The 27,113-nt window shown below is 55.0% G+C and overlaps 1 protein-coding gene across 4 annotated transcripts; it reads left to right on the top strand.

Moving 5' to 3' along the window:
• The first annotated feature begins 1,812 nt into the window (after positions 1-1,812).
• Positions 1,813-25,322, top strand: EML2 (EMAP like 2). Of its 4 annotated transcripts, none has more exons than XM_032838971.1 (22): positions 1,817-2,149; positions 5,065-5,283; positions 5,373-5,499; positions 5,688-5,792; positions 7,634-7,662; positions 7,854-7,983; positions 10,991-11,140; positions 11,629-11,698; positions 11,801-11,911; positions 13,056-13,151; positions 14,052-14,186; positions 15,148-15,247; positions 17,822-17,976; positions 18,127-18,252; positions 19,413-19,544; positions 21,635-21,702; positions 21,978-22,066; positions 22,289-22,386; positions 22,821-22,908; positions 23,317-23,412; positions 24,445-24,575; positions 24,903-25,322. In XM_032838971.1, the coding sequence occupies exons 1-22, from the start codon at positions 1,978-1,980 to the stop codon at positions 25,026-25,028; spliced, it is 2,553 nt and encodes an 850-aa protein (XP_032694862.1). In that variant the 5' UTR covers positions 1,817-1,977; the 3' UTR covers positions 25,029-25,322. The 4 variants fall into 4 exon arrangements, 3 of the variants coding, with proteins under 3 accessions (XP_032694862.1, XP_032694863.1, XP_032694864.1); XM_032838972.1 differs by lacking the exon at positions 1,817-2,149 and adding an exon at positions 3,820-3,844; XR_004380458.1 differs by lacking the exons at positions 22,289-22,386; positions 24,903-25,322 and having other exon boundaries at positions 1,813-2,149; positions 24,445-24,557.
• Positions 25,323-27,113: the final 1,791 nt, after the last annotated feature.

The raw sequence follows: 27,113 nt of genomic DNA, 5'->3' as shown, positions 1-27,113 counted from the left end.
CTACCTTGTCATTTACATCTCAGCTCAAATTTCACCTCCTCAGAGAGACTTTCCCTGACCACATGCTCCCTAAATTAGCCTCACCCTCCTGTTCTTGGTCATAACACTCTTTCTTGTCTCTGGAATACCAGGCTCTGAAATTATCTTACCAACTCTGTGCCTGTTTCTTCACCTGTAAAACAGTGGTGAAAATAGGGCTTGTGGTGAAGATAACTGGGTGTTTGGCATGTAGTAAATGCTCAATAAATGTTAGCTATGATTACTTAATTTTTTTTGTGTATGACGGCTTACCTCTTCCATCACCCTGCAGGATCAATGAGAGCAAAATCTGGCATTAACTTGTTTTACTAATGAAACTCCAACACCTAGAACAGAGCTTGACACATCGTAGATGCTCAGTAAACATTTTTGTTCCCGCCACTTTTTAAATCAGTAAACATTTTTTTTTTAAAAGCTTTTACCTACTTATTTGACAGAGAGCACGAAAGCACAAGCAGGGGGAGCGGCAGAGGGAGAGGGAGCCCTATTCGGAGCTCCATCCCAGGAATGACCTGAGCCAAAGGCAGATGCTTAACGGACTGAGTCACCCAGGCGCCCCAAATCAGTAAACATTTTTTTTTTTAAGATTTTATTTATTTATTTGACAGAGATCACAAGTAGGCAGAGAGGCAGGAAGAGAGAGAGGAGGAAGCAGGCTCCCTGCTGAGCAGAGAGCCCGATGCGATGCGGGCTCTATCTCAGAACCGTGAGATCACGACCTGAGCCCAAGGCAGAGGCTTAACCCACTGAGCCACCCAGTTTACTGCCCCCCAGTAAACATTTTGGAACGAATGAGAGAGGTAGGCACGATACGACCGCCCACGTTTCAGGTGTGGAAACTGAGGCTCAGGGTCACAACCAGAAACTGCTGGAGTCAGGATTTCAACTCGGGTCCATCCGTTTCCAAAGCCCCGGGCTTTCACGGTCTGTGTGTCCTATAAATCTCTTCCCGCTTTGAGGTCTCTTCTCCTTCCTATGCAACATGGTCTGGTCAAGATGAGGTGCTGGGAACTGGGGGAAGGTGGTCCACTGTTCTTGAAATCCATTGTCAGGTTTTCTCCCCTCCCACCTCCCCCAACGACAGAGCCAGCTCCGACTGACACCGCCAGCCCTCCCGGCGTCACAGCTGAGCCTATGTCAAAACCCGGACTGGATAATGAAGTTGCGGGAGACGAGGGCTTTCGGAGAGGAACCAAGGGACGGTCGATAAGAAGGCGGGAGGTTGGGGAGCGATATCAGACTTGGGGTGGGGGGTTGGCTAAACCCGGGGGCGGAGCTAATCCTAAAAGAAGGCAGGGTCAAGGGCTCTGGGCCAAGTACCCTGGCCCTCGGATACCTTGAGGGCGGTGCCAAAGGGTCTGGGGGCAGGAATCGAACTTGAGCTCCCGCAGGATTCTGGAGGTGGAGCTAAGAGCCTGGGGGCGGGCCTAAATCGAATAAACAAGGACTCCAAGAATTAGAGTTCGAGAGCGGAGCCAGCGGATATCTAGGCAGATTTGAAGCTCTAGGGTCGAGCCCAGTCCTGCGAGGGGACTTTTGGGAAATTCAGTAAAAGATTAAGGAGAAGGTTTGGGGGTTATGGGAGTGTCTTCCTCCACTCTCTCTTCCTCTCAGAGCCCGGGGCTACGCTTCAGGCTGAAAAGCAGGGAAGGCCCTGCCCCTTCCAACCCTTCTGCATCCCTATTGGTTGAGGGTCCTGCGCGACAGGCTCTCATTGGTCCTGAGCTGGCGAGGAGGGGGTCTAGGGAGAATACGCGCCGATTGTGGGCGGGACCAGACGGTACCTAGGGGGATCTAGGCTCAACCAATCCCGGTTCAAGGATTGTGTTGGGGGGCCTGGCAAGGGGTGTCCCGACCCCCCTTTCTTGGCATCCTGGGGGATGACCCCGGTGCCAGGCCCGGCGCCGGCCGCCTGATGCCGGGCGGGCCGAGCCGGGGATGCTGGAACGAAGGGCGTTGCTATGGCAACGGGAGGCAGGGCCTGGAGGGGGGGACCGGGCCCAGGCTGGGGCCGGGGGGGCCGGCGGTGGCTGTGGCGGGGCGATGGCGGAGCGCGGCCCGGCCTTCTGCGGCCTCTACGACACGTCCTCGCTGCTTCAATACTGCAACGGTGAGACCCCTCCTCAGTTCCGACCCTGACTCCGCCCAGGGCTGGACCCATTTCCTCCTGCCCCAACCTCCTCCTTCCAAGTCCCCATCCGCGCCCCTTGCTGAAGATCTTCCTATCGCCCCCCCAAAAGGACTCTACCCCAGAGCAAGGTCCCTGATCCCCAAAGCCCCGATCCCAGTCCCCCACCTGCTTCTACCCTCCCCTTCTCCGGAGGTAGCTGGATGAAGAGGAGGGGGCAGAACCTTCAGGAGCTTGGGGTTGGAGGGGGCAGGCCTGAAGGTCTGAAACTCTGCTCTTTCCCCCTCAGTCCTCTGGGACCCTCCTCCTTCTTCCTGGCGGAGGGACTGACAGATTGGGGGGGGGTGGGATTTGGGGTTGGTTTGTGGGCTGGGTGTGGGAGCAGGTAGGATGACCAGAGGGTTTAGCCTCCACTGTACCCCCAAATCCTCAGGCTCCACCACTTCTACCCATTAGGACTCACCCCATCTTCCTAGACACCCCTACCTTCCACCCGAAGGGCCACTGTGAATGTCAGGCCTAGAGGAGGGGAGCTGGAGGTGGAGGGGAGGTGGAAGGGAGGGGAGGCAGAGAAGCCAGGGCTGGTCTCTGGGCAAAAGGGCTGGGGCTGGGGGTGGGGGTGAGGATGCTCAGGTGAGAGCCAGAGGACTTGAGTTAAGGGGAATTGGGGGGATGGGTCCAAGGCCTCAGAACGCAGTTGGCCTCTCCGGGTGGGGACTTGAAGGACCAAGGTGAAAACACCTCCATGTCACTCAGGGGGCCCTGAGAAGGGACTATCTTCCAGTTTGGAGGTTCACTCCCCTGGTCACGCTGGAGTTGGCGGAGGACAAGATGCTTATTTTGGCCTCCTCTGCCCCTTTAAGAGGCAGCCTGGGTCCAATACTTGTTCTGTTTCTGCAAGGCTGTGTCCAGGCACAAGTAACTTCATCTCTCTGGGCCTCAACCCCCTTCCTCCTCCCCTCCTCCTCCAATGGAAGTAATACCACCATTACTAGGGTTGCCTGGAGCAGTATGTACCATAATAATAGTTTATATTCTGGGTTTACTGAGCACCGTACCAGGAGCCAGGAAACCAGTCCTAAGTGAACAGTGCTAAGTGCAGGAAGAGTCTTGTCACTCGTAAGCTCCCTATACCGCTATAAGGGGCCTCTCTCTCCCCTCCCTTTTTTGGGGGTGTGTGTGTATAGTATTAGTAGTGATAGGTAAGAGGAGGTCTGGCACAACGAGGTCATGGGGCCCTCCTGCCCCTTCACCTAGTGACCGGATTAGTCTCCGAACACTCCCCCAGCCTCCCTTCTTAGTTTCCTCCTTTGGAAAATGTGATCCCAGCAGGACCCTGAGGGTCCCTTCCCTTAGAGTTCTAAGTCCTGACAGCTCTCTTCCTCCGACTTCGGGAGGCCCCCACCTTCCTCTGCAGGTCCAAGCACCGGACCAAAGAGGCGCTGGTGGGGGGCAGGGCGGGCGAGGCCAGGCTGGCGATTGGGCCGCCAGAAGGGAGGGGGGAGGGAGGGGAGGGACTGACGGCTGCACTGCGGAGCCCAGTGGGCGGGCGGGGCAGCCTACGGACGCGGGATGGCAGGTGCGACCTCCACGCCCCGTCCCTGTTAATGACACCGCCTTTACTTCCACCCGGCTGGGAGCCAGGACTTCCTCGGTTGTTGCCAGCAATGAGTCTGGGTATGAGTGGTCTGGGAGGGAGAGTGGAGGGGGACGTCTCAGTCATCCACCCCTCCCACTTCGGCAAAATGGGCTGGGTGGGGAGCGATGGAGGAGTTATTTGGTTGAACCCATGGGCTGGAGAGGAGAGGGAGAGCCGAATCTGGGGCGTGGGGTACAGAAGTGAAATAAGGAAGACGAACAGGAGAGAAGCTCTGGCTGGGATAGAGAGTTTGGTTGTCAGGTCCCCGCCCGCATCTCCCTCCCGTGGGTCTCCTGGGTCTGTGATGCGCTGCCTGCAATCCCCAAGTCTACCGCCAGGGGCCGCAGAAACTCTGTCCTTGCAGCCAATTCTGGGGTCGAAGCCTAAGGTGAGGAGAGAATGGGAAGGGGAGGGACCAGGCACGACCTTTTGGCTTGGACAGTCTTAAGAAACAGAAAGGAAACGTTAGTACCCGGGATAAAATGTTGGTATTCGTTAGAGAATATTGATGATCAGTTCTAGAGCGTTAGTGTCACTAGGAATAAGTTGGTGTCATTTAAAAAATATCGGTATGGGGGCGCCTGGCTGGCTCATGAGCAGGCAACTCTCTCTCTTTTTTTTTTTTTTTTAAGATTTTATTAATTTATTTGACAGAGATCACAAGTAGGTAGAGGCAGGCCGGCGTGTGGGGGGGAAGCAGGCTCCCCGCCGGAGCAGAGAGCCCAATGCAAGGGCTCGATTACAGGACCCTGGGATCAGGACCTGAGCCGAAGGCAGAGGCTCAACCCACTGAGCCACCCAAGCGCCCTGAGCAGGCAACTCGATCTCAGTCAGGGTCGTGAGTTCAATCCCCACGTTGGGCGTGGAGCCGGCTTAAATAAAGATAAAAATTATTGATATCGCTCATAGTTAATTTAGCATCTTAGTCATAAAATCTTGAAATCAGAGCCGACAGGCTCTTGATTGGTAGAATCTTAAAATGTAAGAGAGGAAGGGACTTCCCTAAGGTCACACCTCCAGGGCGGGCAGAAGAGTGTGGGGGCCTAGATCTGAGAGCGGTGGGGATTTCCTTCCCCCTCGGAGCCCTCTTCCTGGCCCATCTGCGAGCGTCCCAGCCACAGGTTGAGGGAGAGGAAGGGGCAGTGGCTGGCCCCTCTTTTAACCCGGGAAGGTGGCGGGACGGTAGGGGACGCGGGGAACACCTTAAACCTTGGAGCTCCGGAGTGGCCCCCGGAGCCAGCGCTACCCTTCCTTCCAGATGACAATTTGTCGGGCACGAGCGGCATGGAGGTGGACGACCGCGTGTCGGCGCTGGAGCAGCGGCTGCAGCTGCAGGAAGACGAGCTCGCGGTCCTAAAGGCGGCGCTGGCTGACGCTTTGCGTCGCCTGCGGGCATGCGAAGAGCAGGGCGCTGCGCTGCGCGCGCGGGGAACCCCCAAGGGCCGAGCGCCTCCACGCTTAGGCACCACAGCTTCGGGTATCTTTGCTAGACTGAAGGGATGAGATGGGGAGGTCAGGACCTGGACCTCATACTCACAACTTCCGTCCTCTAACCCCATCCTCTAGTGTGTCAGCTCTTGAAAGGCCTTCCCACCAGGACGCCCCTCAATGGTGCGGGACCCCCGCGGCGCGTGGGCGGCTATGCCACCTCCCCATCCTCCCCCAAGAAGGAGTCGTCGACCTCCGGGCGCAGGTAAGGCACGGAAGCTGGAGTCCCCAGCCTCCTCCAAGACCCAGTGGGAGACGGAGGATGTTTATACGAAGAGGGATGGGCTCAGGGGCCCGAACTTCAGCAGTGGAAAGTGCCAGGAGATTCTCTCCCGCCTCGGACACCGGTCTACTAACCTCATAGGCTCCTAACTATGTGCTCTCTCTTCGCAGCGCCCGCCGCTATTTGTCACCAGAGCGCCTCGCCTCAGTGCGCCGCGAGGACCCCCGCAGCCGCACCACATCTTCTAGCAGCAATTGTAGCGCCAAAAAGGAAGGGTAGGTGTCTGGGCGGGGTTATGTCACAGAGGTGCGGCCAGGACCCCAGACAGGCGTGGGAGAGGGGATGGGGAATTTGGGGTGATGCCCCAGGCCATGAGGTGATATCTTAGAAAGAGGGCATGTAGTTCCGAACACGGCGACAGTGACGGAAACTTGGAGAGACCAATCTTGAGGTAGCATGGTCCAAGTGGAAGGCCTGGAAAGGCGCGACCGACATTGGGGGGCGTGGTCAAGCCTTAAGAGGCTGGATTAGGACTTGGGTGAAGTGAGTGGTTAGGGTCCTTTGGGTAAGCAGGGGTGGAACATAAGGAGGAGCCAGGCTTGTGGGCGTGGCCATTGAGGTAAAAGAGTCTCCATTGATTCTCAGGGGAGGGGGCGGGACAGAAGCCTCAAAGGACTTTCTGCAGGGAATAGGGGAATAGAGGGACGGGTATGATTGCGATTTGAGGTCACAGGCAGAGTGTTAGCCTGGCAGAATCAGAGCCTGGGATGGGGATCACTGGTGGCAGGTGGAGCGAGTCTGGTACTAGGCCAGAGGGGCGGGGCCAATCATCAGGGGGCGGGGCCAACCTGGAGGCTTTGAAGGGACTCTACCCTGGGACTGGATCCCGATAAAGTAATCTCAGTAAAATGCCTGGGGGGACCCGAGGCGAGGGCTCAGGGGGAGCAGTCAATTATCAAGAGGGGTCAACTCTGGGAACAGATCAGAGAGGGAGGTGGGTGTGACGAGAATGTTGGGCGTGGTCCATTCCCTGGAGGCAGGACCACACTGACGGTCTGGGCAGAGTAAAAACCTGAGGGGAGTCACGACGCTGTGGGCTTGGGGCTGAAATAGGGCAGGAACTGGGTCAAAACCACACATTTCAACCCGACTCAAATAATAGAAAACACGTCCATAGGGCTCTGTGCTAGGCACTACCCCAGGCGCTTTGCATGAATTAACCAGTATAATCCTCGCAATCACCCAGCGGGGTAGGTACTCTTATTCCCATTTTTTAAAATAAGGAAACCGAGGCAGAGTTTGGGCAACTTGTCCACTCTGCTAGGAAGTGGCAGAGGTGGGGTCTGAACTCAGGCAGACACACAGGCTGGTCCTGGTCTCAAACAACACTCTCCCCCCACCCCCCCTCAAAAGAGCCTGTCAGGACCCCACAGCCCAGGATGTGAGACCCAGTGTGACCCGCCGGCTCCCGGGGTCGGCCGCGGAGGGCGGGGCAGGGCGCGGCGGCGCGGGCGCCTCCCAGGGCCGGAAGCGGCGGAGCCCGTCCCGGCTCCACCCCCGGCCCCGAAACTCCGCCAGCCGCCGCCATGAGTAGCTTTGGAGCTGGGTGAGACCCTCTCGCAGACCCTCTCCTCCCTGCACCCCTGGGGCCTGGAACCCAGGTCTCCCCTCGCCCTCGCTAGGGACCCAGGCTCCCGAGTATCAACCCTTTCCGCCGGCGAAGGGAATGCGGAGACACGCCCCTTCACCGCTTCCCTTGCTGCTTGAAGTTTGGGGCACTGTGGGACTGGGGGTGGGGAGCGCTGGGAGCTCCGTGCTGATTAGGAGGGAGGGGTCCCTGGTGACTCCGTCTTCCAGGATCGCGTCCCTGCCACTTCGTGCTGTGTGATCTTTGGCGATCACTGCCTCTCTGGGCCTGTGTCTTAGGCTCTGCAAGATCAACCGAGCAAAGCACACGGCCTGCAGAGAGGCAGCGCTCCGCTCCTTACGCGGCACCCCCCCCGCCCCGTTATTCCTCAGAGATCTCCAGGGAACCGGTGGGGCAGGGGAGTGGTTTCTCCCCTTTTCTGACCCGTCTGCTAATTAGGGTGTTTTTTTCCTCCCCCTTTCCTGACAGCAAAACCAAAGAAGTTATCTTCAGCATGGGTGAGTGGGGAGAGGGGGAGGGGCGTGGTTGGGGATCGCTGGAGGTCAGGGAACCTGGTTTATGGAGCCTTTGCCTCTCTGGCCTCAGTTTCCCCGCCCATTTTTTTTTTTTTTAAGTGAAGCCTGAAGGGGAGAGGGAATAGGGGGTAGGGGCTGCTGTCAGCGCCTGACCTTTGGGGGTGTCCTGGCAGAGGAGGGCTCCGTGAAAATGTTCCTGAGGGGGCGCCCCGTGCCCATGCTGATTCCGGACGAGCTGGCGCCCACCTACAGCCTGGACACGCGCTCCGAGCTGCCCTCCAGCCGTCTCAAGCTGGACTGGGTGTATCCTTTTGCTGTAATCCCTTCCTCCCCGCCCCTCATCCCCCAGGTCTGGAGGGGACAAAAGTCCTCCTGTATGGCACTTCAAGAGGGAGGATCTTTGCCCTGAATCAGGAGGGACTTGCAGTCCTCTGTGGGCCTGAGGGGTCAGGATGGCCCTGCAGTCAGAAGAGAGCAGGAGAACAGCAGATTAGCTGAAATGACCTTTTATGATTCATGAAAGCAGCCAAATGTTTGCTGAGTGCCTTCCATATGTCAGATTCTCTTCTATATTCCAGGCGTGAACCGGAGCTCACCTTCTAAAAGCGGGATGGGGGAGGGGGGGAGAAGGTACCAGAAGCCAGTGGTCAAATAAACAAGGTAATTTCAGTTAAGTAATAAATGCTGGGAACACAGGGACCCAAGGTCATGTGAGAGGAGTCATTGTTTCTCTGAGGAGGGGGACTTTGAGCTGCACAAATACAGCAATTAGGAGAAGCATAGGAAGAACTAGAAGAAGAATGTTCCAGACAGAGGGCACGGCAGGTACGGGGGCTCTGTGGCCAGAGGGAGCTTGGCGTATTTGAGAAATAGAAGTTGGAAATGGTGAGGAACCCTGGCAGAAATGGATTGAAACCCCAGCCCAGGCTGGCTGTGTGACCCTGGACAAGTCACCTCGCCTCTCTGTGCCTCAGCTGTGTCCTCTGAAAAATGGGTTTCATGACCTCAGATTTATAAGGCTATGAAACAGTGTGTAAAGGTGCCAAGCTCAAACGTGCCTCATAATCAGGGATTGATAAATAGTGACTACTCATTATTTGAGCAGTTAGATGCCAGGCACTGTTCTCAAGTGTTTTATGGATAAATACAGCGATTGATACAATCCTTCTCTTTTGTAGAATTGAGAATGTATTTTTACAAGCAGAACTTCCAAGAACTCTCTGAAGCCTGCAGGTTGGGAATTATGACCCCCACTTTCTGGATGAGAAAACTGAGTCCAAGAGAGGGACCCTAGCCCTGTCCTAGGGAGTCAGAACAGCTCCGAGGCAAAGAACTCCTCTGTGGCCCAGGCTTTTTCCAAAAAGCCCACAGGGGCTTGGGGTCAGCATCCTAGGGATCCGGTCCTTGTCCTCTTCTCTCAGGCTTGGTTTCTGCCCTGGGGGAGGCAGGTTTGTTGGAGCCCAGAGTCCCTTTGAGACTGCTGGAAATATTCACGAGAATCAAAGCATACTAAGCTGTTGTACCAGGCTGCAGAAATCAGCATGGGCCTCAAATGCCTGTCCCCGAAATAACCGCGGGCTAGAGCAGTTTTCTGTGGGGTCACGATACATGCATGGGTCAGCATTCATTCGGATATTTTCTGAACATCTGGGGCCAAGGGGTGGACGCCTGCCCTCCTAGGGCTCCCCGTCCAGTGTGGGGACAGACTCCTTGACAGTGACAACTCACAGTGATCAGGGCTGGTGTGGGGGAACCCAGAGGGGCAGCTGACCCAGCCTGGGGGTCGGGGAGGGCTTCCCAGAGGAGGAGTTAGAGAAGTGAACGAAACAGCCCAGTCTTGGCCACTGCGGAACTCACAGTCTCATTGGGGAATGGGGACAGTTAACATATAGATTAACCAGGTAATTACTGAGGGAGGTGAGGCCGGAAGAAGTGACAGCTGAGAAGAGTAGCAGGTCAAATGTATGAGGCGAAGGGGAAAAGGTTAGCGTCAAGGCCTGGAGTCATGATCTTGGCATTTTGAGGGACTCCATGATCAGAGAGAGTCAAGGAGGGCTGAAGCCCTGTTGAGGCCAGAAAGGGCCCAGCCAGGCCAATGGGGGGAGCCCCAGAAAGTTCTGAACAGAGGAGTCAGCCATTCCTTCATCAGATACTGAATTCCTGTGTTTGCTCTGTCCCAGGCTCTAATCTGGGCACAAAGGATACAGCAGCGAACAAAACAATGCCTCCTGGAGCAGATACTCTAGCTGGGGAGACAGTTAAAACGTGTGGGATTCAGATGAGTATAGGACAGAAACAGGAGTGGGGAGGGGAGTGGAGGCAGTGAGGGTGAATGAGTTTGTGGTTTTAAATAGCATGGGCAGGAAAGGCCTCTCTGAGTTGAGCAAAGACCTGAAGAAGGTGAGGGAGCCATGGAGAGAGGAAGGGTAGGAGAGCTCAGGCAGAGGGAACAGCAAGTGCAAAGGCCCTGAGGTGATAACAGAGCGGAGGCCAGTGTGAGTGGAGCCTGATTCAGGAATGAGGAATCCGGCCCAGATCAGGCCAGGCCTCATGCCTGGACTTTCGTAAGGATTTTGACTTTTGCTCCGAGTTACTTGGGACCCGTGGGAAGGTTGGAGCAGATGTGAGCTGACAGGTCTTAACAGGATCCTTCTGGAGAGAGGAGGGCATGGGCTTATACTGATACTCTGTGGCTGCTGTAACAAATTACTGCAGGCTTCAGGGCTCAAAACAAAAAGTTTCACTCAAGGTTTTGGAGGCCAGAAATTGAAAGTCAAGGTGTGTGTGTTGGGGGGGGTGGGGGATGGGCAGGTCAGGGCACGCTCCCTCTGGAGGCTCTGGGGGAGAACTTGTCCTGTGTCTGTCTTCTGGCTTTTGGTGGCTGCCAGGAGCCCTTTGGGGGCTCTTTGGCCTGTAGTCACTCCACATCACTCCAGTCTCTGATTTTCCTATGGTCCCTGGTGCACACACACCCCACCCCCGCCCCCGCGTTCTCATCTTTTCCTCTCTGACTCTTTTACAAGGGCACTCGTCTTTGGATTTAGGGACCACCGAGATAATCCAGGATAATCTCATCTTGAGACCTTAATTATGTCTGCAAAGACTCCTTTTCCCAGTCAAGTCACATGTGCAGATTTCCCCAGGGTTAATATTTTGGTGGACATGTTATTGGAGGGGATCTCATCACCCCCACCGCTCGCCAGGGATCTGAGTGGAAGCAGGAAAACCGAAGCTCAGTGCTTGATTCTGGCAGTCAGTGCGCATGTGCAGTGCAAAACAGGCTCCTTGACCGGCCCCCGGGCATGTCCAGCTATGGCTACCGCGGCCGAGACTGCCGGGCCAACCTTTACCTGCTGCCCACCGGGGAGATAGTGTACTTCGTGGCCTCCGTGGCCGTGCTGTACAGTGTGGAGGAGCAGAGGCAGCGGCATTACCTGGGACACAACGATGACATCAAATGGTAAAGGCCTGGGGGGTTGGAAGGGCAGGGCTTTGCTTGGTCTACAAGCTGCACTCAGGGGAAAAACAAAAAATGGATTGCTTATCAGTATTTTAAAGGGCGGTGAATTCACCCAAATGCCTGGATTTTTCACTTCTTTCGGAAACTAGCTAGTGCCCCAGGCAATCCCACGGCATGTGGGAGCCAGGTAGAGACGGCCGCTTTAAGTGGGTGCACTCTCTTGGCCACTGTTTGGGTCCAGGCCTGAGTCCTGCAGGTATTGGAGTTAGAGACCCCAGGCCAGAGTCTTGCTTCTGAGCCCGAGTGCCCAGAAAGTGCCCCCTTCTTGTTAGCGGACAAAATCGGCGTTTATGGGCAAAGCAACTCACTCAACCAGCTTGTGGAATGAATAGCCAGGCCTGTGACATTGGTCTGCTCTGGGAGGGGTCCCAGGCTGCCCTGAGTCCCCTCCCTCCCCCTGAGCCCTGTCCATCTGTCCTCTCCCTCAGCCTGGCTGTCCACCCTGATATGGTCACCATTGCTACCGGACAGGTGGCAGGCACCACGAAGGAGGGGAAGGTAACAGATCGGAGGGGGAGGCACCTGGAGACCGGGGTGGGGTGGTGGTGGGGGCAGACAGGTGGGCCCCCCCCAGGTAACAGGCCTCTTTCTTCCTTGCAGCCACTACCACCCCACGTGCGCATTTGGGACTCAGTTTCCCTTTCCACCTTACATGTGCTGGGCCTGGGGGTGTTTGACAGAGCTGTGTGCTGTGTGGGCTTTTCCAAATCTGTAAGTCCTGCGGGCCCTGCATCTAACCCCTCACCTCCGAAGTCAGAAGCCTTCAGCCCTTACCCCTTCAGCCTTCCCCCCCACCCCCAGAACTTTGGGATGGGGCCACACCTTCACTGTGATGCTGCAGGTATAGGCCACGACCCCTGGCAGAATTCCAGGCCCTCCAGGCTGAGCCCCCATCTTTGTGACCTCACAGGGCTCCTCCATTAGCCATTTGGAGGGGGGACCCACATGACCTGTTTGTCCCCACATGAACTCCTCAGAGATCTTTGGATTGGCGCATGCTTGTAGCGTTATTTTTGGCATCAACTTTCATTCTTCAAAGGTCCTTACCCCTTAGGCATTGGAGCCCGGTGTGTAGGGCCTTGTAGATCCTTGTGCGGGGGCCTGGGTGGGTGTTGGCAGGATGGGCGTTGGCAGGTCTGGGTGAGATAAGGCCAGAAATGGAGAGTAAGTCTTGAGGAATTTGTAGAGCAATTTGACATTTTCCACAACATCCAAGTCTGTGATTGGTGGGCTTTTTAATCATACTTTAAGTTTTTATCAAAATGTATTCTACCAAAGTACTGATATGCAAGGAATTGAGGAGTGACGGTCCTCCCACCGATTGTGTAAGAAGCACTGATTAGAGGCTCCTGGATTTCCTGAGGCTCAAGGAGTCCTTTGAGGGCTCTGGGTGTGGGGGTGGGGGGGGGAAGCTATTTTGTTGCCACAGTGTGTGTGTAGCAGGAGGGAAACCCTGCAAAATCAAAATTAAGCTGTTTAACCACAGCTGTAAACACTCAACATTTTGTCAACTTGATTGTTCAATTACACGTATATAAAAGTTACTCCTTGTAAGAGTACGGATTGGATGCTCTCGGGATTCCTGACCACATGGGGACTGCAGAGAAAAAGCTGAGGATGGAGGAGATGTATTTCTTAGGGACGGGGTCATTTCAAAAGGAAAATTCTAGAAACCCTTTAAAATACGTGTCTGGCTGCCGGACAGGGAATGTATTTTAATGTGTTTCCTATAATGTGGGCCCGGAGCTTTGAAAATTTACAACAGACCTGCATGGGAAATGTCCCTGTGGGGAAAGTGTTGAGGGGATGGCCTCTGACCCACCTTCTCTGCCCCCTTCCTTTCTCTTCCTTCTAGAATGGGGGCAACCTGCTGTGTGCAGTGGATGAGTCCAACGATCACATGCTGTCCGTGTGGGACTGGGCCAAGGAGGCCAAGGTGGTGGATGGCAAGGTGGGGTGCCTGTGCTCATCCCCTCTCCTTGGGGTACCTCTGTGGAACTGGCTGGAGCTCAGCAGTTAGGAGTCTGGAACCTGAGACACTCATATCTAAGTTTAAGCTTTACCATTTGGTGGCTGTGTGACTTCAGGCAGGCAAGAGGCTTGCCTCTCTGAGCCTTGATTGCCTCATCTATAAAATGGGGATGATGGTAGCATCTTCCTAGTAGGGACTTGGCTTTGATGTTGGGATGCAGGGGTGCTGGACCAGACCCAACAGAAAGGTCGGTATGAGGCAGCTACTGACCATGGCCTTGCCATGTCCAAAATAATGACTTGCATCTCTGTGTGGGCCTGACTTCTAGATCAGTAATCTGAAGCATGGTAGAAGGGACAGCTCCTTGCTTCAAGGTCATGTGCCTGTTTTGGGCATGAGGCAGGAGACCTAGGTTCTGGCTGGGCCCACAGTTTGGGGACAGAGACTTTGTGTTTGAGAGGCCGGGCTCTGGAGTCAGACCTATGTTAGTTGATTTTGGATTTGACGCTTCCCTGGCTGTATGGCCTAGGTCAGGGGACTTCCCCTCTTTGAGCCTCACGTCTTCATTGGTGATGGAGAGCGCTAATGAGCCTCCACTCAAGGGTGCTGTGAGGATTACCAGAGTTAATGGATGAGGGGCTTAACACAGTACTTAATTCAGAGTTGGGGTGCTCCAGGGTCTGCTGTGACATTGACGAAGATGGCCTTAATGCTTGGGTGGCTGGCCCTGCCTCCTGTACTTTAGTTTGCCTGTATAGTAAAGACACAGGCAGTCAAGGTGTGCAGTGCACAACCTGCACAGCTGTACAGGGCAGTCCTACATGGGGTGGCCCTGGTGGTTTTGAGGTCCTGATTCAGAATCTTCCCCACTCCCCAAAGTGTTCCAACGAGGCCGTGCTGGTGGCCACCTTCCACCCCACAGACCCCACCCTACTCATCACCTGCGGGAAATCCCATATCTACTTCTGGAGTCTGGAAGGGGGCAGCCTGAGCAAACGGCAGGGCCTCTTTGAGGTGAGTGCCACGGGAGTGGATACAGGCTGGCCCTGAAGAAGGCAGGCAAAGACACCCAGACAGACAACAAAACAGGGACCCAGAGGGTTCCAGAGGGTTCTAGAGGGTTCCAGAGTCTGGAGATTATGGGAATGCCAAGGTATTTCCTGCCAGGGCCTCAATTTCCTAATCCAGACTGTGAGGGTAATCCTTCTTAACTCTCAGGTCGTGAGGCTTCAAAGGGGTGAAGAGTAGACTGCAGCCCTTAGCAGATAGTAAGTGCTCAGTAAGCAGTACTGTGCTTGCCAAGAATATGGAAAAACACCGAGGTCAGAGGCCGACTGGCCAGAAGAGATGTGCACCCAGACAGACAGACACTGAGCGGGAAGCGGAGGGTATGGGAGAGAAGATGCAGGAACACCTCTGATAGGGCTTTCACCCCAAAAAGGGAGGCCCTGAGAACACCGGGTACAGATGAAACAGATATTGAGGAAAGGGTGGGGCAAGGCAGAGAGAAGGACAAAGAGATAGAGGGTGGGGAAGGAGAGGGGAAGAGAGAGGGGCAGAGCAGGGGAGCCAGGGATGGAGAGGGGAAAGCTGGGGACAGAAAGAGGGGGAGACCCAGGACAAAGAGGGGGAGACCCAGGGATGGGAAGAGGGAGATCCAGGAACAGAGGACAAGGGAGAGCCAAGGATGGAGAGGGAGAATCAGGGGCAGAGAGAGGACAGGAGAAAAGTCAGAAAGGAGATAGGAAGTGGGTCCAGGGGTGGGCAAGGGAGACAGGAGGGTCAGAAGCTCTCGGCCACGGAGCACCCATGGAGGCAGGTTGGAGATGGTTGGAGATGGGATGCTCCACACTGGGCTTCACACCCAAAAGCATGGAAGGGATCCCCTGGACCATGGTCCTGGATTGGGGGTGAGCTCTGGGAGGCTCTCTGCTTCAGCAACCTTCTGACACCTTCCCTTTCTCCTCCACCCTAGAAACATGAGAAACCAAAGTATGTGCTCTGTGTGACCTTTTTGGAGGGCGGCGATGTGGTCACCGGGGACTCTGGGGGGAACCTCTATGTCTGGGGCAAAGGTTGGTGTCACCCCATGTGTTTGGTCCTCCACCCAGTCCTCCCCAACCCCCTTTGGCTGAGCCTTCCTCTGCCCCAGCTTGTGTGGAATGTCTGATAAAATAGGCCGAATCCTTACTTGTCTAATTCCCACCCCACCCCCCATCAAGGCTCAGCTCCATATCTCCCTCTCCATGAAATCTCTTACTCCCCTCCCTTGTCTCCTGCAAATTCCATGGTCGGAATCAAGTGTGAATGATAAACAAATGAGCTGGTTAACCCTTGTGTGGGTGGATGGATGGATAGGTGGGTGGGTGGATGGTTTGTCCCAGAGCAGTAAATGAAGAATAAGGGAATGAGGGAAGGGGTTGTCCTACTCAGTGAGTGGAAGGTTGAAGGAGTGAGTGCACTCTCCTCTTTGGTGGTGAATGGTTAAGTGAATGAACAAGTAAATGAATCAATGGTTGTCCCAACCGATGGATTGGTGCGCTGTCCCAGCAAAGGCTAATGGGGTGAAGAAAAGCTTGTCCCGGCAGTTGGATGGTGTGAAACAGTGAGTTTTTTGGCCTGGGTACGTTTGCGTTCATGTACGTGAGGCTCCTTATTCAAGGCTGCACTAAATATCCCCATTTCACAGATGAAAAACCATAGGCTCAGAGAAGGGCAATGACCCAGCAAGTGGCCAAGCCGGGCACCCCGCCCCACCACACATGGGTATATGGGAGACAGGCCCGAGTCAGGTGTTGCTTTGTGACGGCGACTCAGTTGCCCTATCTGTAGTATGGGTATAATAGCATTGCCTCCAACACCACATTGTTTGGAACATCCCTTGAGCTTAGCTGAGAATAAGCTCGGAATCACTGGGGTATGTCTTTCTCAGCAGGCCGTGAGTTTTCTGAGGGCAGAGACTGTGGGTGATTCATTTCCATATCCCCAGACCCACTGCTGGGGCCATGCCCTGGGCTGCAGGGTGGGTGGGAAGATAAGTGGACAAGATGATGTACGCGCACGTGGTTCCGCATCTGGGTTGAGGGATTTGGGCCGAGGAGGACTGTTCCTCTGAGTCCCTGTCTCAGCCTCCTCCCTGATCCTTGGCCTGTAGTCTTGCCTCCTGGAATTTTGTTTGTTCTCAACCAAGTACAAATCTGACCCCGTTCTTCTCCTGCCAGACTCTTCCATTGCTCCTTAGTTCCCTCAGGACAACGTCCAGGTTCCTCACTGAGGCCTCCATGACCCAGCGTGGTCTGGCCCTGCCTTTCCTGGCCCCTTCCATGTTACATGGAGTCACACCAGATTTCTTTATGAAGACTTTATTTACAAGAGAATGAGAGCACGCGGGCCTGTGCACAAGCTGGGTGGGGTGGGGTGGGGAGAGGAAGGGGGAAAGAATCCCAAGCAGATACCTCGCTGAGTGCAGAGCCCAAGGTGGGGCTAGGGCTCCGTCTCACAATGCTGAGATCATGACCTGAGCTGAAACCAAGAAGTCATACTCAGCTGTGCTACCAGGCAGGCACCCAAGACCAGATTTTTATAGTTCCCTAAATAGTGCATGCTCTCTCTCCCTGTCTTCCCTTTGCATACCTTGTTCCTTCTGCCTGCAGCACTTCTCCACACTCTGTTGTCCTCCTCATCCTTCAGATCCTTGCTCAACCATCTTCTCCTCCAGGGAACTCTCCCTGACCTACCAGACGGGGTTCCTCTCTGGGAATCCCGCAGTCTCCTTGGTTTCCCCATCCTAGCCCCAACCACCTTGGGTTGCCACTGACTGGTAGTAGGTCTGTCTCTGAAATGGAACTGTGAGCCCTGTGACAGCAAGATCTGAAGTTGTCTTGGTCACGACTGTGTCCCCAGTATCTCCCAGCACGAAGCTGGGCCCAAAGCAAATTCAAGTGAAATAATTGTTGATTGAGTGGGTTAGTGGATGAAGGAGTGGATGGTCAAACGGACAGCTGAGTGAACAGATGGGTGAATGGGTAGGTGGATGAGAAAACAGACGGCAAATGGGCGGATGTTTGAATAGAAGGATAGATTTACAGGTGGATGGTAGTTGGATAAAAGAAGTGAATGGATGGGTGGGTGGATCAGTAGACAGGTGGATGGATGGATGGATGGATGGATGGATGGATGGATGGATGGGGAGGTGAATGGATTAAGGGGTGGATGGATGGATGAAGGAGAACATGGATAGATGAGGGGGTGGTTGGATGGATGGATGGATGGATGGGGGGGGTGAATGGATGAGTGGGTGGATGGATGGACAGACGGACGAAGGGGTGGATGGGATGGATGGATGAAGGGTGTATGAATGGATAGATGAGGGGGTGGATGGATGGGTGAGGGGATGAGTGCATGGATGGATGGATGAAGGAGTAGATGGATGGATGGGTGGGTGAGGGGGTAAATAGATCCAAAGTGGATGGGTGGATGTTAGTTCAGCTGGCTTAATGGATGGATAAGAAGGTACTGGAATAGAGAAGTACTGGGTAGCTGAATGGCTAAATGTAGGATTGAGCATTCCAGGTGCCTTCAGGGATCTGTACAGGCGCAGCCTCCCCGTGCTGATCCCAGCCCCTGGCCACCCCTCCTCACCATCACAGGTGGGAATCGCATCACACAGGCAGTGCTGGGCGCCCACGATGGCGGTGTGTTTGGGCTCTGCGCCCTGCGGGACGGGACGCTGGTGTCCGGAGGGGGCCGTGATCGTCGGGTGGTCCTCTGGGGTTCTGACTACAGCAAGCTGCAGGAGGTGGAGGTGAGGAGGGGGAGAGGTTCCTGTGAAGGTGAGGGGACCTCCTCCCATCCCATCAGGGCTCCAAATAGACCCTCCTCTCCCCAGCTGGTCTCCCCCCACCCCCTCTCTGTATGGGTCCTACCCTCATCTGCCCCTGCCCTCCACCCTCAGGTCCCGGAGGACTTCGGCCCAGTGCGCACCGTGGCGGAGGGCCGGGGGGACACGCTGTACGTGGGCACCACCCGCAACTCCATCCTCCAGGGCTCTGTCCACACCGGCTTCTCACTGCTCGTCCAGGTGAGTGCCTCTCCCGCGTCTGCCCTCCTCCCCACGTCCCTCCATCTCTCTTCCCACCATCCTTTCTCACCACATCCCTGCCCCATCCCTTTTCCTCTGGCCCAGCAAACCCCACTCACCTTCCCTTTATGTGCACCGACCCCATAAACCCACCCCCATCCTAGGACCCCCGCCACAGAACTCCCCATGGTCTGGTAGCCAGTGAGTTACTGCTAGCAGAGCAGAGGGGCCCCAGGACCCCCGCTGCAGCCGTGCCGCCCTCTGCCCCTCTGATCAAGGGTGGTGTCCATTTCTGTCGGTAAGTGCCCGGGCAGCTGGTCCCATGGGCCACACGCATCTTGGGCCACACACCTCCCAGGACCCAGTCCCTGGATCTGAGAAGGGCCCCTGGAGGCTGCCTTTTCCTTCTTGCACCTTAAGTGCCCTCTCCTCCTGGAGCCACACACCAGGGCCAGGGGCTGCTGGCCCACAGCCTGCTCTAGGCACACGGGGAAAAGGATCTTCCCTGGGTCCCCTGTAGCCCCAGTGTGTTGCTGGGGCTAGTCTAGCACAATTTTGTTTTTAAGATTTATTTATTTATTTTGAGAAAGAGAGCATGAGTGGGGCGGGGGTGCCGGAGCAGAGGGAGAGGGAGAAGCAGGCTCCCCGCTGAGCAGTGAGCCCGATGACATGGGGCTGGATCCCAGGACCCTGAGATCATGCTCTGAGCCTGGAGCCCTAAGCCGAAGGCAGATGCTCAACCGGCTGGGCCCCCCAGGTGCCCCTAGTCCACCACTTCTTCTTCTTCTTCTTTTTTTTTTTTTTAAGATTTTATTTATTGGGGCACCTGGGTGGCTCAGTGGGTTAAAGCCTCTGCCTTAGGCTCAGGTCATGATCTCAGGGTCCTGGGATCAAGCCCCTCATCGGGCTCTCTGCTCGGCGGGGAGCCTGCTTCCCTTCCTCTCTCTGTCGGCCTCTCCGCCTACTTGTGATCTTTGTCTGTCAAATAAATAAATAAAATCTTTTTTTTTTAAAGATTTTATTTATTTATTTGACAGAAGGCAGAGGCTTTAACCCATTGAGCCACCCAGGTGCCCTCCACCACTTCTTTCGGGCACCAGGGTCTTGGGGAAAGGGCCTAGATCGGCCGTCTCCACACTGCTGTCTCCCCTTTCCACCAGGGCCACGTGGAAGAGCTGTGGGGCCTGGCCACGCACCCCAGCCGGGCACAGTTTGTGACATGCGGGCAGGATAAGCTGGTGCATCTGTGGAGTGTGGAGTCCCACCAGCCCCTGTGGAGTCGGGTCATCGAGGTAAGGGGAGGGGGCACCTGGCACCCTGTTCTAACAGAACCGCCTGTCTCAAGGTGTCTGGGCTCCATGCAACGAGTGGAAACCACTTCAAGTCTTCTTAAGCAGACTGGGATTCGTATATATGCATACACATATATATATATCTCTCTTTTAAGGTTTTATTTATTTGAGAGAGCGCATGTGTGCCGGAGTGGGGGGAGGGGCAGAGGAACAAGCAGACTCCCTGCTGAGCACAGAGCTGGACATGGGGCTCGATCCCAGGACCCTGAGATCATGACCTGAGCCGAAGTCCGATGCTTAACCCACTGAGCCCCCTGGGCACCCTGAAGCCAAAAGGGATTTAATGCAGGGACATGGGTGCTTACAGACTTGCTCGGAAGGGCCGGAGGAACGGGTTCTCCCCCAGAAGGAGGCCCAGAACCCACCCCTCCCTCTGCCACAGTCAGGAGCACCGGGTTCAAGAAAGTGCCCTCGTCCTCGCCTGGGAACCGGGAAGCTGGGGTCATTGCGCAGGCTGGCCCAGAAGCTGCCCCGTTCAGTACGTGTGGCTCGCCAATGAACTGTAGAACGTCAACAGAATGAAGACTTCAGTGCCTAGTGGCCCTTGTATTAGGAAGTACAGATCATGAACATCTCCGTCACTGTAGAGGCTTCTGTTGGACTGGCTTGGCCTCCGAGCAACCCAGCACTGGCCCCATTTGCACTGTGTACTTGATACTCCACACTCTTGCCTTTCAAGGCTGGTGACTTCCGACGAGGGTAGCAAATGGCATTGCTTTCACAGCCCAAATGATGGATGGAAGAGTGGGGCGTCTGCCTTCGGTCTTCCAGACCCCACAAAAGTGCAACAGATCGTCTGACCCAAATCACAGTGGGGACCCTCGCTGCAAAGGATTCTGGGCAGTATAATTTTTAAGCTCCCCTGCCTGTCCCCCTGGGACACGAGAACATCAGTCCATCATATCCCCCGCACCACTCTTTGAGGCTTTGCTCCAGGAATGCCAGGTTACCTCTGATCCTAGAACACTTGATGGCCTTTGAACTCCTCTGAGTTCAGGCATGGTATGCTCTGGAAATTGTTAGGGCCAGGTATCATCATCCTTATTCCGGCGTCGAACTACCAGGGAGTCGCCAGAAACACAGAACCCTTCACCCCCTCCGCAGAGCGTCTGATTCATGAGTTCTATATTTGGGACCCAAAATCTGCAAGTTGGTAACGAGCTCCCTTAGATTCTTCTGATGTGGGCAGCCTGTCAACCACGACCAGAGGTGCTGGCTTTGCATGGTACCCACTTCGTCCTTTTAACTTCTCACAACCTCCCCAAAGCAGTGGGGATGACAGATCCCCGCTTGGAAGGAGGCACAGAAGGTTAAAAAAATCACTTTCCCATCATCACCATGTAATTACAGTCAGAACCAGCCTTTGTGGAGTCCTTCCTGTAGGCCATCTGGCTTACCGGCTTACTGTTCTGAGGACTTCACGTCTTGCCTGTAACAACCCTGTGAAGGATTGATGTTCTCCCTTTGCCAGATGAGGCAGGCCAGGCTTGGACAGGAGTTTTTGATGTCACCTAACTAGGGAGCGTCAGAGCCCTCATGTGAACCCAAGTCTGATTCCAGGGTGCTCCATCACCCTGGGAACCAACCAAATGCCCCCAACATTAAAAAAAATAAAAAAAGGAAATACTCATTGCTGGGAACTTCACAAAAATGTGGAGAAATTGGCTCTCAGACCTGCCTGGTGAGGAGTTGATAGAATTTTATGGAAAGCAAAGTTGGCATTATCTATCAAAGGTCTTAAAACTCTGGATACCCTGAGTCCCAACAAGCTTACTTCTGCAAAGTTACCTAGGGGAGTCACAGTTGAGTAAATCTGGGGGAATTTAGCCCAGGAGTATGAAAGGCACCAGTCAGCAGTGACAGCAGGGACGTTTTCTGTTTGAGCTGAAATGGTACAGGAAGGGAGAGTGGTTTGGAAACGTCTGTGGCCGCAGAGGAAGGTGACAGCCCTTGGCTCTGGGGTCGGGGAATGATGGCCAGATAGATTGTGGAGACCCCAGTTCTCAGTCCTGCTTCCTCTTTCCCCTCAGGACCCTGCCCGCTCTGCTGGCTTCCACCCCAGTGGCTCTGTCCTGGCTGTGGGCACGGTGACTGGCAGGTAAAGCTGAGTTGGGCATTTGGGGAGAGCTTCTCTGCTACCGTGAGAACTGTCCCTTGACACCCATCCCCCTATCCTATGTCCCTAGAGCCCACAGAATCTGTAATTAAGACTGTTCCCCAGATTGCTCTGACATTTGTCTGGAGTCAGCCTCTCCCTCAAATCTTTTCTGGGGTCCCTCAGGCCCCACACATTGCTGCCCGCCCCCCCCCACCATACACACACACACCAGATCAGCTCATACCCCCTCCCCCAACCATGCCTTCTCCTTAAAGATGGCTGCTCCTGGACACGGAGACCCATGACCTGGTGGCTATCCACACGGATGGCAATGAACAGATCTCAGTGGTCAGCTTCTCTCCAGGTAAGCGGCGGGGCCCAGGGATCTTGGAGAAGCCAGGCCTGGGAACTGAGGCTCAGTCATTAGCAGGGGGAAGGCGTGGCGGCTGTGTGGCAAGGCCGAGTCTAGGGCTGTAGTGGGGACGGAGCTTGGGACAGCTAAGGAGTCTGAAATAGCGGGGGACTGAGTCAGAGAAGGGGGTAGAGCCTGGGTGCCTCCTCATAGCCCCCCCTCCCCCTCCCCCAGACGGGGCGTACCTGACCGTGGGCTCCCACGACAACTTGGTGTACGTGTACACGGTGGACCAGGGCGGCCGCAAGGTCAGCCGCCTGGGCAAGTGCTCGGTGAGTGGGCAGTGGCCCCCAGCCTGCGCCGCCACCCCGTCCAGGGGCTGCAGAATTAACCAGTTTTCTCCTTCAAGGAAGCACAGCTTCAACGCTACTGACTCTGCCCTGATCACTTCAAGGAGTCTTAGCCCCGCCCACACGTTGCCCCCACCCCCATCCCGTGTTATAAGCACCCCCCTCTGTGTCTAGCCTTGCCCACCTGTTCTAAACTCCCCTTGTGTTCTAAGCCCTTTCTGTCTGGCCCCGCCCATCACAGTCTGGCCCCGCCCCCGGGAGTCTGGCCCCGCCCCCGCGCTCCAAAGGCTGTGTATCCTTCCTTTGGCCCCTTTGTGTTCTCACCTTACCTCTGTATTTTGCCTTCCACCTCTCCTGGTCCAACCCCACCCCTTCGGGCTCTAACTCCACCCCTTCCCTCCCCCCTCCCCCCACAGGGCCATTCCAGTTTTATCACCCATCTGGACTGGGCCCAGGACAGCAGCTGCTTTGTCACCAACTCGGGGGACTACGAGATACTGTACTGTGAGTGCTTTGAAAGTCAAAGGCCACCCTCCTTCAGATTACTTATTTCCGTGTGAGATTTCCGTAGGCTTCCCTGGCTTCCCGGAAGGGGTGCAGGGCTTTCTGGCCTCTCTCCTCTATTCAGGGGCTGTTTTGATTGATCGGGTCTCCTGGCTTTGGATTTGATCCCCTTTCTGGTTCCATGGGTGGGGTACAGGTTTCTGAGCAGATCTCCTGCTCAGGCCTGGGACTGTCACAACTGAAATTCTAGTGACTTTAGTCAAGTCTGGAGAGGTGGAATGAGCCCTAGGACCTTACCCTCCTGTCCTGGACCTCCATGGCCCTGGACTGTAAAATGCATGGGATAGGTCAGTAGTTTTTTGTGCCCTGAGCCCCCCCCCCCCCCCCCCCCCCCGTTTTCTGCCCCAGGGGACCCAGCTACCTGTAAGCAGATCACTAGTGCAGAAGCTGTGAGGAACGTGGAATGGGCCACGGCCACTTGTGTCCTGGGATTTGGGGTTTTCGGTAAGTTCTGGAATGGGGGAGGTCCCACTCAGGATAGGAGTTCCAAGAAACATCCTCGACTGGTGATTTTTGGAGTCTCTTAATGGTTATCCCCAGGCCCGGCGTGGGCCCTGCCATCCTGAGCCTCACAGGCTAGTGGAGGAGACAGACCTGTCTGTCCCCAGATAGCCCAGAGTCAGCTGGGTGGGGTCTGGGCTGCCACCTGACCCCAGCCTGGGAGGGAATCAAGGAGGGCTTCCTGGAGGAAGGGCTATCGAAGCTGGACCTGGAGGATGAGGAGGCAGTGAGGAAGGAAAGCAGTCCTGAGGCATAGGGAGTCATAGCATGTCTCCCACAAAAGCAGGGAGGTGGCAGAGAACTTGGCATTTAGAGAAGTCCAAGAAGGCAGGAGGGCTAAATCACTGTGGGGTTCAAGGGGAGCCCTAGGGAGGAGGAGGCTGGAGCAGTGGTGGGCAGAGCCTGGGGGTCATGCTGAGAAACCTGGGCTTTCCGGGGAGCCTGGCTGGCTCAGTCGGAAGAGCTTGTGGCTCTTGATCTCGGGGTTGGGAGTTTGAGCCCCGCCTGGGGTGTAGCAATGACTTACATAAATTAAACTTAAAAAAAATTTTTTTTTTAAAGATTTTATTTATTTATTTGTCAGAGAGAGAGAGAGCACAAGCAGGCAGAGTGGTAGGCAGAGGCAGAGAGAGAAGCAGGCTCCCTGCCGAGCAAGGAGCCCGATGCGGGACTCGATCCCAGGACCCTGGGATCATGACCTGAGCTGAAGGCAGTGACCTAACTGACTGAGCCACCCAGGTGTAAAAAAATTTTTTAAAAAGAGGCAACAGTGGCCTGGGCTTTCTCCCAAAGCCACCAGGGAGCCACAGAAGGATTTTGAGTAGTGGAAGTCCAGGGTCAATTACACATTTGAAAAAGATCATTGTAGTTCTCATCCCTGGCCAGAGACAAGCTAGGTGGGAGGAAGGAGGGAAGCTGGGACCTGCTCACCCCAGCTGACCTCTCACCCCCACCCACCCCTCATCTTGCCCGCAGGGATCTGGTCCGAGGGAGCAGATGGTACTGATATCAACGCCGTGGCCCGCTCCCATGATGGGAAGTTGCTGGCTTCAGCTGATGACTTTGGCAAAGTCCACCTGTTCAGTTATCCCTGCTGTCAGCCCCGAGTGAGTCCCCACCCCGGGGGGCTGGCGGGGTGGGGATGACAGGCAACAGGTGGCGGTGAGAGTAAGGCAACACGCTCCAGGCCTGTTTTCCCATCTGTACAAGGAGCACAGTGACTTGATCCTAAGGGTGGTTCTTGACCTCAGAGTCGATAACTTTCTGTCTCTAGCGCTAACGCTCTTCTCGAAGTATCTGCGATTTGGAGCTCTTTAGTTCTCTGATCCTTATTCACAGCAGAAATAGTCACTGAGTCCCTACTGTATGCCTGGCACAGGGGCTCCAGCCAGGAAAATGACATCACCTTTCACGTCTTTCTCTCCCTCCCCCAGGCCCTCAGCCACAAATACGGCGGACACAGCAGCCATGTGACAAACGTGGCCTTCTTGTGGGATGACAGCGTGGCCCTGACCACGGGGGGCAAGGATACCAGTGTGCTGCAGTGGCGGGTGGTCTGAAGTGGGAATGGAGAGTCCCAGGGAAGTGGGGCCAGGGGAGAGTCAGGGGGCAGGGCTGGAGTTCTATTTTCGGGAGATGTCTATTGCCGAGTAGAGTAATATATACCCAGAGTACGTCTATAGCAGGGGGGTTCCGGGGGTGGGGGGGTGGACTGACAGAAATCTCTATTTATCGGGGTGGATAGAGGGGCCACATTGCTTTGGGGGAGCCATTAAGGTGTTTGAGTTGGAGTGTTTTTTTAAGTTCATTCTTTTATATCATCCAGAAATAAAGACACATGCACTGACGCAGGGGGTCAGGGTCTGTGTGTGTCCGTAGAGTCGGTGGCTTTAAGCGAGTGCGTGGGGCGGGTGGGGGGCGTGTCGATGACCGTGTTTGCAGTGAGGGACCGTGACTTGGGTCTCAGTGGGCCCCCATCGCCAACTGAGAAAGGCAGGTGTGCCTCCCGGCCTTAGGGCCATCGAAGCAAAGATTCGTGGGCAGTCAGGATATTCCCTCCCTACCTTCTCTGGCCTTTTCGCGACTCAGAATTTTTCTCTGGGACCAGCATCCTCTACGCCATAGAAACAAGGCTCTGAGGCTCGTTAATTTCCAGCCTCGGGCCTCACATCCCGGGGAAAAGTTGTGATTGGCTCATCCGTGGCTCAATCTGCGTGGCCTGGCTGCTTGGGCTACTGTGATTGGCTCCCCTTGGGTGGAGATCAGCCGGGGACCCATCCTCTGGGGATTGTGTGAGGACATGGCAGCCTCCACCTGAACCATAGTTTGAAGCAGGCACGGGAACTTTTCAGAGAAGTGGGCCGGTGACACAGTAGATGGCTGGGAGATGGGGTATGAGGACCCTGGGTTGCAAGAGCCAGAAACCCAACTCTATCTAGCATAAGTAATAATAAAAAGAAGTTGCCGGTCATGAAACTGGGTGATCCAGGAGGGACCCAGCTGCATTGGGGGGGACACACATTTTTAGCTTTTTATCGATCTTTAATGTAATATTCAGGGAAATATACTCGTCAACAACATACAGTCTCCTGGATTCTCAGGTTCATCCAGCCCTACAGCCAGTTCCCAGGCAGATGGCCAGAGCCCCCAGCCCCCCAGCAGCCCTCTCCCAAACATTGCCCCCCACCGCAACAACCACCCCCTTGACTTCTCACACCACAGAATAGTAAATCAGAGATCGGCAAACTGAATACTTTAGACTGTGAGCCACCCTGTCTCTGTCCCAACTAACTTGGACACTGTCCTATGAAAGTGACCACAGACAATGCATACAGGACCAAGCCAGACTGTGTTCCATAAACTATTGATGGGTACTGATGTCTGAGTTTCTCGTTTTCACCTGCCACAAAATACCATTGTTTTGATTTCTTCTAGACATTAAAAAATATACAAGCCATCTTAGTGCATGAGCCTTTCAAAGACAGGCAAGGGGGAGGGGATTTATTATAAAGAATTGGCTCATTCTTACGGAGGCTTATGGAGGCTGATAAGTCCCAAGGTCTGTAGGGTGAGTGGGCAGACTGGAGACCCAGGAAGAGCTGATGTTTTGGTTCAAGTCCAAAGGCAGGAAAAAGCCAGTGTCCTAGTTGGAAGGCAGGCAGGAAGGACGGTGTCTCTCTTACTCAGGGGGAAAGTCTGCCTTTTTATTCTATTCAGGCCTTCAACTAGTTGGATGAGGCCCACCCACTCTGGGGAGAGCAATGTGCTTTACTCAGTCTATCGGTTAAATGTTCATCTTGGGGGCCTGGGGGGCTCAGTTGATTGAGCGTCCAACTCTTGGTTGTGGCTTAGGTCGTGGTCTCAGGGTCCTGAGATGAGCCCCACGTGGGGCTCCATGGTCAGTGTGGAATCTGCTTGAGATTCTCTCCCTTTCCCTCTCCTTCCCCCTCTGCCCCTCCCCCGCATGCTCACTCTCTCTCAAGTAAGTAAAATCTTAAAACAAAAACAGACTCTTTTGGCAAGATTTCTCTGGTGCTTATGGTTCAATTCGATCTTAACTATCCATGAGCTATACGGGCAGTCATGAGACCCTATAAGGATGTAACAACCAGTACTTATTTGATCCTTATCAAAACTATGCAGGT

Source organism: Lontra canadensis, unplaced genomic scaffold (assembly GCF_010015895.1).
Source record: "Lontra canadensis isolate GAN:19392208 unplaced genomic scaffold, GSC_riverotter_1.0 scaffold107, whole genome shotgun sequence".
Lineage (NCBI taxonomy): Eukaryota > Metazoa > Chordata > Mammalia > Carnivora > Mustelidae > Lontra > Lontra canadensis.
Note: the sequence above shows the minus strand (reverse complement) of the source record. Positions and strands in the feature narration are given on the sequence as shown.